The sequence below is a fragment of the Plodia interpunctella genome, chromosome 20, assembly GCF_027563975.2.
Source record: "Plodia interpunctella isolate USDA-ARS_2022_Savannah chromosome 20, ilPloInte3.2, whole genome shotgun sequence".
Lineage (NCBI taxonomy): Eukaryota > Metazoa > Arthropoda > Insecta > Lepidoptera > Pyralidae > Plodia > Plodia interpunctella.
In genome coordinates this window covers 5587685-5603400 of record NC_071313.1, presented here as the reverse complement: position 1 = coordinate 5603400, position 15716 = coordinate 5587685, and the positions used below count along the sequence as shown (strand labels likewise).

Sequence of the window (15716 nt, the reverse complement as noted above, 5' to 3'; positions counted from 1 at the left end):
AAATATTGTCACTATTCTTGTATGGAGAATAATAATTATATTTTTACTTTACTTCTAATAAAGTAATATCTTTCTTGAAGTTAAAGATATGATGAAGTTTTCTTTGTCCACGGTTTAAAATAATAAATAAAATAATTCATAATCATAATACATTCATAATTTACAATACAACAATATCATTCAAAAATATGATGTAGTAGGAATATTGCACTTTGCGATGGCAACATTAAAACCATAGCCAAAGGTCATGCCGGCAAAATTATTGCTGTCACTGTCAGCTGTAAATCACACGTCATGTTTTATCTACCCGTATATTATTAATTTACTTTAATTTACTATACATGTTACCTTTGTTACCTACTCTAATATTTATTTATAAAAGTTATATGTAAGTGATAGGTATTTATTTTCGGCGAAGTTTTCATTCCGTTGGAAATGGAATTTCACTGTGTGAAAAAATATACTGTATAAAAACATTACATTTTTCACCACTCTACATTGTCCATGGTACCATTATGGGTGAAGAGGACGCATTGCGCGCTTTATTCAATTTCGTCGCATAGCAACGCGGTAACAATTCCAAATGCACAGTAGTATTTCAGTAATTTGAGTTGTTGGCTGGTATCGCTATGTTTTACACTTATTTTAGTGAATAAAAATTATTATTAAACTCTACGTATCTAAATCTAAACGCTAAAGCAATGCGAGATTATTTTGTTTTAATTTCAAGTGTTTTCGAGCATTTTATAAAACATATTAATATGAAAAGTAAGAATTGAAAATATTAAATGTGTCTATCACTTATTACAATTAATTATAACGCTATGAGCTCATTTTTGAATCTAGTGAATTTCGTAGCTTTAATCAAATTTATTTATGCTGATGATTACGATAGTTTAGATAGTGATGAAAAACGTAAGTTTATATTATAACTTAAAAATCTTACTACATATTCACGACATAAAAATGCACAAAATAATTGTGTGAACAGCACCTGCACTGAAGCACCTTTTTCGAACAATTGATGCCAATTATAATCCATACTAATATTATAATTGCGAAAGTATGTCTGTCTGTTCCGCTTTCACGGTTAATAACTGCTGGACATTATTTTGATGAAATTTAGTATGCATGTAGTTAGACCCCAACGTTCATAGGTTCATTTACTTTTCATTTAAAATTTTTAAATGTGGCCAATAAGACCAATCCATAGATTTAGAAAGGGGGCCCTATCTAAATCTGGAACTGCGCGCGATACCAATCTGTAATTAGTAATGTAAATCCACGGATAAATAGATATAGGTATTTATGGACAAATCACACAAATTTACCCCTGCGCCACGGTCATTATACACGCATTACATATGTAGGTACATACTCTATGTATTTCTAAAAGAAGTAGGTAGGTACTTAGGTATTTTGATTACAAAAATTATCAAATAAAACCTGGGGTCATCTGATCACGGTCCGTTGGTCCAAACATCCACGTCCGGTGCAAACAAAAGGATGCGCGCGCGCCGCCCGCACGATACCGACCCATTACGACGCTATTTATATGGTATTTTGTACGTTTGTACGGTCCACAGTTCATGAACCTACCCAAATTGACCTCTATCGCGGTGACATAGACGTCCGTACTTGGTAACTTGAATTGTTGTTGACTGCACGCCCTGGTTTGATGCTCCGAAATAACAGAAACCTAGATGGGTGCAGTTCTCACGGCCTCGCACGTAGGTACAATGATGATGAGACAGTACTCAATTAGGTTTTGGTGTTTGAGAAGAATGTTGAATAATAATATAAGTATTCTTAAATGTTTATTATTTAACTAAGACATTAATTACCGTATAATGTAATTTCACACATATATCCACCATGACAGTTTTTTTAAAGAGAGAAAGAGAGAGAACAAATAAAAATATTTTTGTCTCATCTATTACATTGTCTGTGATACTCGTAAGTACGTTCCATTTCGTTCAACAGTTTGTTATTGTTAAATAAATATTAATGACAAAATCTTCTCGTTCTTCATTTTCAAAACATGGTACATATACACCCAAATCTTCCTCAGGAGTCACAACATTCCATCAAAATCCGTTACGTAGTTTTAAAGATCTAAGCATACATAGCCGACACAGCGGGAAGTGACTTTGTTTTATGCTATGTGATAGTGTAGCCTGTCTCGGTTCGGCATAGGCCTATATTAGAGAGTTATTTTCTGCATTCTGAAGGTTTAGTTCTCTCTCGAATGCTCTCGGTGCAGTCGAAATCTGGGGTTCGCTTAAAAATATAAACTAATTTATTAACTAACTAATTTATTTAGACCTGCCTGATGTCCATCCTCTTTGGGAATGCTATTATTGTATTTAAGAGCATCAATAGCAGGCTTATGATTTAAAGCCATAAATTCACCGGAACATATGGAGTTGTCCTATCAGCTATAGATAACAAAAGCTAATATATTTTCGATTTAACATACGACTTAAATTAATACTAACTAGCCTATTGCTCTTTAAAAATCTCTTTGGAAGGTACTGAACCAATTACATTAATACCAAATCAAGTCAGAAATCGTGAAGCAGTATCAAAACTCCATCCGTTCGATAAGAGTAATGTTTACGAAATGAATTGAATTCGTGGGAAAAACCTTATCGGATTTTGTATGAAAAGTTGTGCAGCCTCCTAGCTACTTCACAATCAGAATGAGGTTTTGTTTTCTATTTTTACCTTCCAATACCTAAAGGAGGCAACAAAAATGGATATAAAGTGTACTTTCGCCGTAATTATTTTCATTTCGTTTAAAAATAATGTCATTTAAATAGTCCATACAAAACATAAAGTTCAAAATGAAATTCTAAATGGAAACTGTCAAACGACGAAGCATAACATAAATATCGAAATAGAGCATAATATTTCCCTTGTTGTTTTGATTTAAAGCAGGGAAGACTATTTACAGCCCGCCATAAATCCAGGATAACGTGATCACGTGACAAATCACATTATTCCTGAAAAATTCGGTGCCAGCCGGTGCACTGCGGATTTCTGACTTCATATCTGATATTGTGCTAAAAAACTTATTTTCTTAGATAGGGAAACGGGCGAAAAAATAATATTCAATTTCGGTTTCTTCCGCAATTTTTAGAGCTTTAAAAGCCAAAGATAGCGGAAGAGAATTTATTGTTAGAATCCCGTAGAAGCAAAATATTAAAAATATTTTATTTACTTATCCGAAACTTTTTGTTTATCAGAACTTTTGCCGGAACGGGCATTTTTTGAAATCTAACTCCGTTATGAATGAATGAATGCTCTACTCAGTCCCTTTTGCCGTCATTAATAAAATAGTTAAACATCTAAATAGAGCAACAATGGCCAAGTATATATAACTTAGTCGCAGTAAAGTATCAACAGGGAAATGCGTTTTCCACCGTACAAACGTAGTGCGTGGTACGACGTGGGGCGGGCGCGAGATACAGTACAAGGAATGTAGGTCGCGAGGCACAGACGAGCAGCGGATTAATTCTCACTCAAGTTGAACATCAACATTATCTTTGGCAAAAGTATGTTAGTAAGCTTTTACTAGTAGAAAAGTTATGTAGGGGCGGAATATTTGTCAACGCGAATGTGCAGCGTTGTTTACTTTTTCGTTGCTGCTGAATTTCACAAGAAAATAACGTTATGTTTGATTGCTGCATCAGCACCATAGATAAAATAATCAGCATCTTGGTAAAATTATGTATCAAAAACTACAAAGTAGGTACATTACTTATATACGGGCAGTAGCAATTTTTTAGTTCCTTATACTTATTTCTCTTAATTTTATTACTTATTTCTATGGTCTGTGTGTTCAGATCATTCGATTAATGAAAATCAGCTTATTGGTTCCAAAATTTTTTCTTTCAAAATTTACCAAGAACCTTTACTATCCGTAAGAAATTTCGACGTAATTTACAATGTTCAGACACAAAAATAAACTTGTAAAAAGACACGCCGCTATCAGTCTATCGTTTCGCCCCTATGATACAACGCTTACGACTCCAAGGAAAACTTCAGCAAGTTACGCCGCCCTAAAAACCGTCTATACTGCAGATCACGCGAGAACCATCACACTGTACACCTACCCTCATCAGCTCGCTTGACAAATTGGATGGTGTTTTGGCTTTCGCGAGATTTCCAAAGTAGATTACCACATGTTATAGGTGTCTGTACATTGTTTGGCACATAAGTACTTTATATTTGGTTCATTGTTATGGTACTTCACTCCCGAATTGTTTGTAGCTGTAGCTGTAGTGACATGGCCACTTATGATGTGATCTGATAAATCCTATCCTACTAATAATATAAATGCGAAAATTTGTGAGGATATACGTGTGAATGTTTGTTACTCATTCACACAAAATCTACTGGACGGATTATTATGAAATTTGGTACACGGGTAGAATATAACCTGGAAATTCCCACGGGAGCAAAACCCCGGGGCGCAGCTACTCTATATATGATGATTCGTATGACCAATATACACACCACACCACGCTACACAAAGCAAATATACTAATCGAGCTTGTGTCATTTCATCGTTTAGTACCTAGTTGTTGCTTTTTCATTTTATTGGATTACGTACCAACTTACATGCATACAGATTACGCACTTATTTACTTTAAGATAATAAACGTTTTTGTCTAAGCTCAGTGTACCAATTAGAAACTAAACAATAGTATATAATTGAACAGTCTATATGCTCGTGTCGCCGGACCAGCACGACGAAACGCCTCGTCTGGAGGACTTCTTCTGGACCGGGTCTGGTGACGGCCCCCCTCCCCCTCCTGATACCCCGCTGGCACCGGCACAGCCCTCCACTCCAATTATCAGGACCACCACCGTGCTGGCTACAGTGTATCTGGATTCATACCCACCTCAGGTAAGATTGCTTACGTCTCCAATGCAAATAGTTCATTAAACTGCTTTTAGGTGACTTGAATCAAATCTTACAATAGAATTAGTAATAAAACTCTATAAGAGAGTGAGATCAGAGCCTTTTTTGGATCTGGTTTGGTAATGGGAAAACCCGTTTCCTACTAAACACACAGTTAGTATGAGCATCATATTTTATAAAGCAAACTTATAAATTCATTAAAATAAAAAATATTAATATAAAGCTTCTGCGCATCGGCGCTTCTGTTATCCAACAGGCGGTCACAGACAAAACGACAGGGGAATGCGTCCTCAACTGCGGAGACTTAGTTCCAGACAGCTTGGAGCCGGAGATACCTGAAGACAGGAGGTACTGGCTACTCACCGTCATCCAGGGCTCCACGCCCGACAGCCTGCAACTGAAGCTAGCTAGGCTGTATCAGAAAGCATTCTTGAGGTAAGTAGAATAGAAAATAAACACGTATCCTATTATCATTAGCATAGTTTTGAAATTAATAGAGATATCATAATCAATCACAGAACATCAGATATATGTTTTTTAGGGTACAGGGACGTAGCTTCCCGTGGCTGGACGAATGAGACAAAGGATCTTCCCACACGTAAAAATATTGCTATAATAAAATATCTTATAAAACAGGACTTTTTTGTGTTACTTATGTTCAGAACAGACCATGTAACCAACATGTAGATATCTTCAGCCAACACATTTGTTTCCGTTGTCTACCTACTGTGTTATCTAGATTCATGTAGACACATATTTTTATTTCCAGACAACAGGAACGCCACCTCGGCATCATAAAATCGTTAGACGCACCACCAGCCAGAAAGAAGCATGACGTTCATTCATTTGTTGTTAACAAAGACAATAACATTAATCCAGACAGCTCACACAGTGCTAACACAGCTTTCAAATACTTCGAGTTACATAGCTCCATCGTTCCTCTAAACACACTAGAGAGCATAGAATCATCTAAAAACAGATCATCAACGAACATAGATAATATTGAAATATTTTCTAGTAAAACAGACTCTTCAACTGCTGAAATAAGGACTACAAAGATAAACGAAGTTGAATCGTGGATATTAGTAAATCCAACAGTGTTGGTTAGGAAGAGAGATGTGACAGATAGTGAGGATAAAGAAGAAATCGATGAAGACAAAGAAGAAATGATTGACATCCCTCTTGAATCTGATTCCAATAACACGCAACTGTTCAAGAGAGAGATCATTAAGCCAGATCAACAGCCACCGGTGCAAGTTCATATTCAAAATATAACCGAGGTAAAATAATATTTTATTAAACTAATGAAGTATGTAGTTCTTTTTATTACAATAATTAGCGGCGTCGTCGCTCGGGTAAAACCATAATAACCATAACAATAACCATACTTAATATAATTATAATATAACCTAAACCTTCCTATTCACTTTTCCGCAGCAGAACATTGCGTAGTTTTAAAGATCAGACAAACAGCGAGAAACGACTTTGTTTTATACTATGTAGTGATTTTGCGAATGGAGTGTGAAAAAACCCAATGAGATCTATTTGTATTATCGTCAAAGATTTTTGAACTGAAAATGAATTATTTCAGTCTCCGGAAACTGGAAGCGTCCAGATAGTCTACGTAGTGTTAGTGGGGGGCAGGGCGGTGCCGGCAGCTGTGGCTGCCAGAGACATGAGGTTGGTGAGAGACGCGGAGGTGGCACACGAGCTGGGAGCCGTGGTCACAACCAAGGCTGAGCGTGAGTTTCCAAGAGTCTTTCTTCAGATATAAAGTTGATCGGGCGTGGTAGTAAAAAAATAACAAGAAGTAACAAAATAACAAGAATTAAATTCTCACTAGTTGAACCGTTGAACTACCTGGGTATTAGTGGAACTGAGATTTATATTGTATTAACGATCAGCAATGAAAGTAACACATTTTTTGTTATCTGTGTCTAAGACTCCTGATTAAATTCTGCTAGCAGCGTACCTGAAGACGGCCGAGGGTCTGGAGGGGCAGACGGCGGCGGGTGGGGTGCACGGCACCGAACTTTGGGCCCTCGCGGTCGGCTCCACCATCGCTGTGCTGCTACTGCTTGTGTTACTGACGCTAATGTGTCTTGCTCACAGGTACCCTACGAAAGACTCTCAATGGAAGTAATAAAATATTATCGTTAAAATAATTTATAAAGATCATATTATAGGTCATGGTTGATGAGCCCATTCGTGACAATTTCCAACAGTTTGTATTTATGACGTTTAACTGCTCAAAGAAACGGAGTTAACGTATTTTTTTACCAATATTATAAATGCGAAAGTCTACCTGTCTCGCCTTGGCCGATTTTTGTAAAATTTGGACTAGATATTGTAAATGACCCAGGTTCAAACATAGACGACCGTAGGCGGAGCTGCGGGCGACAGCTAGTATGGAATAAATAGGGTGAGCTGAGCTCGGCCGTAGCCAGAAGTAAATTACTTTAAAAAATGATGATGTTAAATCATTACATACTACCTCACATACATTTGACTCTTTATCGTTATATCGACGATCCTAACTATATAATCTATGAATAACTTCAATGTCAACTAGTTGATTGTGAGCTGAAATTGTGAATTTCTTTGGTATTTGAACTACAGGAAAAAAGCAATGAAATCGGCAGCATCATTGCGTGCGTATCGAAATGAGCTGATGAGGGAAGCTGAGAGGAATCAACTGAAACAAGTGCACGAGGAAAAAGATGGCCGGGTAGGTCAATCTTTGTATTACTTACATATAAGTACTACCAGACAGAACTCAGTGTCTTCGGGTTTTATTCGCTGTGAGACTCTTGTAATTTTTCTTCTGTGAAGACCTGTATTCACTTTGATTAGTGCGTGTGCCCTCAAAATAAATCAAACAGGGGCTAAAGCGGATTTGCATTTCACTTCTCACCATAGAATGAGACGCAGTGAACCAATCACATTGCGCCATTTTGATGCTCCCAAACTTCAATGTGATCGCACTTCGCCCTTAGCTAAACTCCTCCGTGGAGCCTCCGTAACGTATTAACTATGACTGAATCATGCTGGGGTGAGGTTTGTTCGCCGCTTCTTCCTCACCTGCGTTTGGTAAACTTAGGTCTTTCTTTTCAATTTAATTATTATTTATTCTTTCGGAAAGTTGTAATCTAGGATCTCAAAAGTTGCACGCTGTAATCGCAATACCTACGCCTCTTATAAAATGTTTGTCATCAATAAGTGTTGTATGTACCTAAACCTATCATCGTAAGTTGAATGATGAATTTTCAAACATTTTCGTGACTTTTGTTTTATTGCTATTAGATTATATTCCGATATTATAACCTGGGATTCCGTTCCCTGGTTATGACATTAACTCATATACTTTTCAGCTAATCAGCGTGGTGTCTCCAAGTAGAACGAGACCAAGCAGCACATTGCTGCCTGTTTATAGAGCGGATAGCGCTAGGTGAGTGCTTACATAAGGTAACTAATTTTAATAAAAAATCTCGAAGTTTCATTGCACACAGAATTAGAAGGCCTACCAAAAAAAAATGCAAACACGTTGCACGCGCTAACGTCCACATCCACACGCTGCGCTGTCTCTAATTCCCATATCGTGCGCGTACGCACTGTGCAAAAAAAGAGAGAACGTGTGGATAATGACGTGCTACGTGTACGCAGTACGTGTTCTATGTTCACGGTAGCCCCCAGCTTTCGACGAGGGAACATGATATTACATTTTTGTTTAGTCTCTCAGTAATCCATCAATCATGGCATGGCTCATCAACACTAATTGATTATCCTTATCCTTTCTCAAGAAAGGCCAGTGCCCCAAAAACGGATATATTCAATGGATATTAAATCGCTATTAATTGATGAACCAATCAGGTGCCAAACTTCTTTTTTGCGAGTCGACTCTGGCGTTCAAGTTTGTGAGCACCAATAACATCGCCGCTGCGAAAGCATTGTCCATGGCTCGGGTTTGTACAGTTGCAGGAGTAATGCATTAGCACTCAGAAGGGCACATTATGTCTGAATGATTGACGTAATGACCCTGAGATTTGGTATATTTCAGTTCATCATCAAGTTCTTCCGGTGTATCAGAAGTGGCAGCAGCATTGAGAAGAAGACAGAAGAAACCTCATGCCCTCAGGATGCCTCAGAAGAAAAGAGGTTTGTATCCCCTATCGATCGATATAACTATCGATAGTTTGGCCTTTTTCGATTGAAATTATCGATAGTTCGGCGAAGCTGGTCCATAGCTTCGTTCTCTCTCTGTAACCATCAGATTTGGAAACCAGTATAACCAAATGTAAATTAATGCTTAAGAACTATATATTAACTGAGTAAATTTGTAATGAGTTGTGACTCGCCTTACCACGTATAAACCTATATAGGTTTTTGTTGGTAGTGCTTGTATTTTTCATATAAATTATTGTAACATAAATAAAGAAATAAAAAAAAATTGTAATCTAGCTAGTTTAAGTCTGTGTACGCACACAGTAGGTAACTAATGAAATTAGAAGTTGCATTGCACCCATAATCACGTTGCACGCAAGATACGGATGTTGTATGATAATTATAATGGTTTTATTTCCAGTGGGAACGACCGACAGTCTTCTAGAAGCAGCTGGTCTGGACAGTTCGGACAGCGGCCAGCCTTCAGCCCCGCACACACCGACCTCTTACCTCTCAATGCCTTCCGTCAACTCCTTCCCACGGTAAATATTGTGGGTTAGATATAGACTAATGTACAGAGGACACTAATGTACATTTTAAGGTATTAATTGAAGGATAGTTGCCCTTGTCAAATTTTATTTATTCAAAATTTTATTTACCAATATGGCACAAACTCTTTGTGATGCTTTTGTTAGATGAAAAATGATTTTTTATTTCTTTCTTTCAAACTCCACCAGTCTCAATGCTAATAAAATTGTATGGGGGCAACAAGTGACACCAGAGCCGCAAAGCGTTTCAATAATATTTTAATGAGAACTAAAAAAATAATAAATTACAAAAGCTATAAAAACGTTACAACATCTCCATTATCTTCATCTTGCTTCCAGGGGCAACGTAGTGGAGCCCCTGTCCCGTATCCTGGAGCCCGTGTCCGTGCGTCACCTGGACGTGGAGTCGCCGGCCTCCAGCCCTCGGACACGGCCGCGGGACGCCGTGCCGCGCCGGCAGATGGCGTCGCAGCTGGTGCGCCTGGGCAGCATTGACAAAGACCCAGGAGTCATCGGACCGTTGGTTTGGGACTTACACTGCCAGAGGATAAAAGATGGTAAGATTTTTATTTACATGATAAATTACACGTTATAATAAAATCTGTTGTGTGGAGTACTGTGCGGGTTTTCGCTGTGTAAATAAATTATTTATAAATATAATGATAAGCTCCAAAAAGAAATGTACATACCTAATTAAGCAATATTAAGTTTCTCTTTAAGTGAATATACCACGTGACGCGTCTTATACCATGTCAATTCTAGTATAAACAAGTATATTAAGAATCCTCAGGGTATCGTAGTGGAATACCTTTGTATATTGAAATATACTCGGTAACGGTTTGAAGGCGGCGGTGGTCCAATGGTTAAAACGCCTTCCTGTGATCAAATTGTAAGGCAATTCGTGAGATGTGACTTTGGTGACCAACATTGATCATCAATTTTCCATTGCAAAATTTCAAATTTTTGTACGAATATTGCAGCATCGAAACCATCGAGTCCAGCTAAATCGGCCACGCCCAAGGAGCTCTCGTCAAGAAAGGATGCTGGTCCGTCGCGCATGAGACAGAGATTCAACGAGCTCGTGGATGATGCATTTACTTTATTCGGCAGTGCTGCGTCTAGCCCCAACTCACAGGACACATACACTGTCGACACTCATAATAAGGAAAAGAAACGAGGTCTGGTAATCTTAATGTCAGACGAGCTACCATGACACATAAAATACATAGCACGTCGTTGCGTCCACATATTATATCTTTTCTTGCACGATGCATTGTGCACGCGCTGCGTTTGTGTGTTTCGTGGTAGGCATGCATTGATGTTTATTTTCTTGTTTTCAATGTAGTTGTATTTCGTTTCAGTCATGTGTTAGTGGAATGTAAATGAAACAGCCCTAAGAATATTGTGTCTCACTGTTATTCCAAAAATTATTCCATGTTGTGAAATTCATCATATTTTCCTTATGAAGACATTCGGAAAAAAATATTATGATACTTATTAACTCTAATAAGTAGGTAACATATTATTTTTCGGAACTAACACTATATGATTCAGATTCAGTGATAAAGAAGTATTTTCTTTTAAGTTCGCATCGTACATCGTTTTACGAGTAGTTTTGGCCGCTCACGCTCACGCTCACGGATTCTACCTAAAGTAGAACCCCAATAAATTAGTTACTAATATGTTTCCATTGAAACAGTCGCGGCGCCGCCACCGGGCGCGCTAGCGCAGGCGCGCAACGACAACGTGCGGCTCCCTGGATCGCCTTACACCGCGCTCGACACGCTGCGTGGCCGCTCCGCGCAACCGCGGTAACTGTTATTTTTATTATTTACTTGCTTTTGCCCGCGTGATTTCCCTCGGGAGCAGTTATTCAAACTACTTGCATGCAAAATTTCAAGAAGATTGGTTGAATAGATAGAACGTGAAGAAAGTTAACAAATATACTTATACTTTCGCATTTATAATATTAGTTATAGTAGGACCTATGATTTCACTTTAAAGAATAACTCTTAACATACCTACGAACTTACTTTATATTAAATCTAACACGATAAAGCCCTACTGCCTAGTTTATGTTGGTTTGTGCTGTGAAAATAATTTCATAAGGATATCATCGGAGCGTTTTTAGGTTTTTTCTTAGACGTTGAGCGTCGTTTATGAGGAGTTAATGTAATCAATAAGTTTGGTCAGAGCCGGCGGCAGCAGCTCAGCGGCAGCGGGCCGGCCGCGCACGCCGCGGTCGCGGCCGCCGGCGCCAGCCTGGCCGCAAGTGAGCAGCGATGATAGCACGCACACACTGTACATATAGTTGTAAGATAGTCCCCGCTTCTTCAGTTGCGTACACCGATTCTTTTTATATAAAACATAGAACCACTTATTTGTTTATTGTTGAGTGTTGACATATGAGTTTGTACACCAATCTGGTTCATGAATAGTAGTTTTCATAGACCACTTGCTTCCGGTGAAGGAAAACATTGTGAGGTAATCTGCGCATTGGTTGACAGCTTCAAATCCACTGGAGTGTCGGAAAATACTCGTAGAAGTCATGTCAGATATCATTAGTCTATGGCTTTACTTGTAGCCTAGGATACAAAGGATCGAGCGTGCGCTAAAATCTAATGCTACTAATAAATAAATGAACTGAAACGTTTTAATTGCTTTCTGCTTGTGCTTTTTTCTTTTTCCTATTTTAGTTGAAGCGATAATAAAAGCTAGAGGCAAAAATATATATATTTTTAAGAGTTATTGCTAGATGTAGCTACTTAAAAATGTCATTTTTATAAAGGCTTGTTTCCATTCCAGTCCCTCACGTCACAGGGCGCAGCGCCGACCGTGAACCCCGCGCTGGTCGCGGCGGAGGGCAGGCTGCCGGCGGACGACCCGGCTCTGCCTGTCATCACAGCCATCAAGGATGAAATCCAACGAATCAGGGAACACGCCAAACATAACCCTAACACGTAGACTGTAGAGTTTAGTATCCAATCCAATGACACTTTTTGCAAGTGTTGCCATTATTTAGGTGGAAAGTTAATGGTGAGGTACAGCTTGACCTTAATTACACCATAAAATTAAAGTGGAACAAATTTTTTTCCATACAAAATTGTTGCCATACTTCAGCATTTTACGTCAAAAATGTGACAGCTATGAAGAATCTAGCGTCCTCATTTTTATTATCTTTATATGGTCAAGCTGTAAAATACCACAATTTTTTTTTAAATTTTTCTTCGGCTACTACGATGTCGGTAACAGACGGACGCAAAGACGTAATGAAATGATAAAGGTTCCTTGTTTACTTCTAACCCTGAAAACGAGGAATGTTGAATCTTAAAAAATAACCATAGATAAAAGAAATATATGAATTAACCTATTGTGTATAGAGGCACTTTTTTGCAAAAATATCCCATTCGTCTGCTGGGGTGGCGAGCGGGAACTTCTGCAGTAATACCTTCGAAATAGGAGATCGATATCTGAGTATCGATCTTATTCAATGTACAAGTTTCTCATTTTTGGTAGGTTTATAAATGCTCATAATTAAGTTGTAGATAAGTCATGTTATGTTTTTGTTTATTTTGTAAAGTACCTTTCTAGAATGTTCGTTTACGCATGAATTACATGGTACAAACCACCTAAGAAAATGCGATCGGTATATGAAGCAGTAGACTACAAAACTCTATATGCAGAAATGGAATCATATGATTTGAAAAACATAGCAAATAAATACGAAGATCTTGACGATAAACTGAAGCAATGCATATCACACAACAGAGTAATAAAAACGAAAATACTGAACCCTCCTAAAGAGGACTGGATCAACGGTGATATTGTTACTGCCATCAGTCAAAGAAATTTTTTATGGAGGCAACATAAAGATTCCCCTGGAAACAAAAGTCTGGAAGAGAATTTCAATCAAAAAAGGGACACAGTAGCTAAATTAATCTCAGGTACAAAAAAATCTTATTATCTAAAATTGTTTTCAAACTGTTCACGAAATCCCAAAAAAACCTGGTCTCTTATCAACGATCTAGCTAAAAACAAACTTAATCAGGGCAGTTCTTGTCCAAAACTCTTAGTAGATTCTAAAGAAATTACCGATAAAGCGGAATTATGTGAGGTTTTTAACGCATACTTTTCCACCATAGGCTCCATATTAGCAGAACAAATACCTGATAAATATCATAATAGCGAATACAACCCTGTTATATTGCCACAAAATACGAATGGACATGAGTTGCTTGCCTTTCCTCCATGCGATGCTAAAGATGTAAAAGCGATTATTCAAAACCTTGACCCAAATTCTAGTTGTGGAATAGATAAAATCAGTATAAAAATTATAAAATGCTTGCAAGACCTAATTTCAGAACCCTTGTCGCGTTGTTTCAATAAGTTGATGATCGATGGTGTATTTCCTGATACCTTAAAGATTGCGAAAGTAACACCTATCTTTAAGTCTGGGGCCATAAACGACCCAGGCAATTACCGCCCGATCTCTGTATTGCCGGTCATATCTAAAATACTAGAAAAACTATTATATAATCATTTGCTAAATTATCTTGACACTCTCGACTTCCTGTCACCTCGACAATACGGTTTCCGGCCGAAAAGCAACACGACAGCAGCTATAATCGATCTGGTAACAAAGATAAAAGCTAACTTGGACCAGAAAAAGTCTGTTTTGGGTGTTTTTATTGACCTAAAAAAGGCTTTTGATACGGTTAGTCACAATTTACTATTACAAAAGTTAGAATGCATTGGTATAAATGGCGTTGCTCTTAAAATGTTCAAATCGTATCTAACAAATAGGGCACAAATAGTTCAAATTGATAATACTCAAAGTACGGCTCGATTCATTACCCATGGCGTCCCACAGGGTTCCATATTAGGACCACTTTTGTTCCTCATTTATATAAATGATATTCCAAAATTGGGTCTTCATGGTCATGTAACCTTGTATGCGGACGATACATGTCTATTTTATATAGGTAACAGTTTAAATGAAACTACAACACAAGCTCAACAGGATCTTGATAAGTTGTTCGAATGGTTTCAGTTCAATTTATTAACCATCAATATTTCTAAAACAAGTTATATTATATTCAAGACAAAAAATAAAACAATCCCCCCCCATAACTCTCTAAAAATTAATGATACATTTATTGAACAGAAAGCTCACGAGAAATATCTTGGCCTTAGACTTGATAATCATTTAAGATGGGATAAACAAATTTCATACATAAAAAATAAGTTAGCTTCACTTACAGGGTCACTCCGTAGTATAAATGAATGTGTTCCTAGAAAACTCAAGTACAATATATACAACTCGCTCGTAAAGTCCCATTTGTTATATTTAATAGAAATATGGGGTACTGCCGCCAAGACCGGATTACAAGAACTACAAAGAGCCCAAAACAAAGTAATAAAAGCACTATTCTGCTATCCCTACTCAACATCCACCACAAAGATTTTTAAAGAAACAAAATTAATGAACATTCAACAACTTTATCGTTATAATACTTGCATTCTAATTAGGAAGATACTAAATAAAAACATGCACACTAGTTTATCGTTTACCCAAAAATCACAACTTACTAAACGCAAATTACGTAGACCAAGTTTACTTGTATTACCAAAGATACGTACCAAGTTGGCGAAAAAAAGCATCACTTTTGAAGGAGCACTCTTGTACAACAAATTACCCTCTAATATAAAAAACGCGGAGTCCTTTCAATGTTTCAAATCACAGCTACACGATTATATTATTCAAATATAACTGTTGCTATTTATCCTGAATAAAATAAATGTATATCGTTGATAAATACTTGTATAATAATAAACCTACATTGACATAAGGGAATAATAAGATTTTCTGTACCTTTTGTTTGCCCATTGTCTAAAATGTTAATGCGGTGACTGCATCCTAGTTTAGTTTAAGTATTGTTAATTCTGTTCTCATGTAAGTGGATTTAATGTAATCTTTTTATGAGAATAAATTCTTTAAACCTAATTTATTATGTAGTTATTTATGTATAATGTATAATTGAGTATGCCTATTTAATATATCAATAAATCGAATGGTT

General features: G+C 37.3%; 1 protein-coding gene across 5 annotated transcripts; it reads left to right on the top strand.

Annotated features, from left to right (window-relative positions):
- Positions 1-650: 650 nt before the first annotated feature.
- LOC128678895 (uncharacterized protein) lies at positions 651-15640 on the top strand. 5 transcript variants are annotated; one of them, XM_053760788.2, is made up of 15 exons: positions 651-915; positions 4728-4915; positions 5187-5365; positions 5700-6210; positions 6522-6672; positions 6898-7042; positions 7550-7658; positions 8302-8378; positions 8988-9085; positions 9513-9633; positions 9979-10196; positions 10620-10817; positions 11339-11450; positions 11833-11911; positions 12445-15640. In XM_053760788.2, exons 1-15 carry the CDS (start codon positions 789-791, stop codon positions 12601-12603), a joined length of 2472 nt encoding a protein of 823 aa, XP_053616763.1. In that variant the 5' UTR covers positions 651-788; the 3' UTR covers positions 12604-15640. The 5 variants fall into 5 exon arrangements, with proteins under 5 accessions (XP_053616763.1, XP_053616762.1, XP_053616764.1 ...); XM_053760787.2 differs by having other exon boundaries at positions 6895-7042; XM_053760789.2 differs by having other exon boundaries at positions 6895-7042; positions 11833-11940.
- The last annotated feature ends 76 nt before the right edge of the window (positions 15641-15716 follow it).

Bases quoted from the DNA above. Each gene is read 5' to 3' on its own strand.
- LOC128678895 (XM_053760787.2), top strand. From the start codon at position 789: ATGTGTCTATCACTTATTACAATTAATTATAACGCTATGAGCTCATTT. The intron at 8,379-8,987 runs GTGAGTGCTTAC...GGTATATTTCAG, and splicing joins TATAGAGCGGATAGCGCTAG to TTCATCATCAAGTTCTTCCG. The intron at 9,086-9,512 runs GTTTGTATCCCC...TTTTATTTCCAG, and splicing joins GATGCCTCAGAAGAAAAGAG to TGGGAACGACCGACAGTCTT.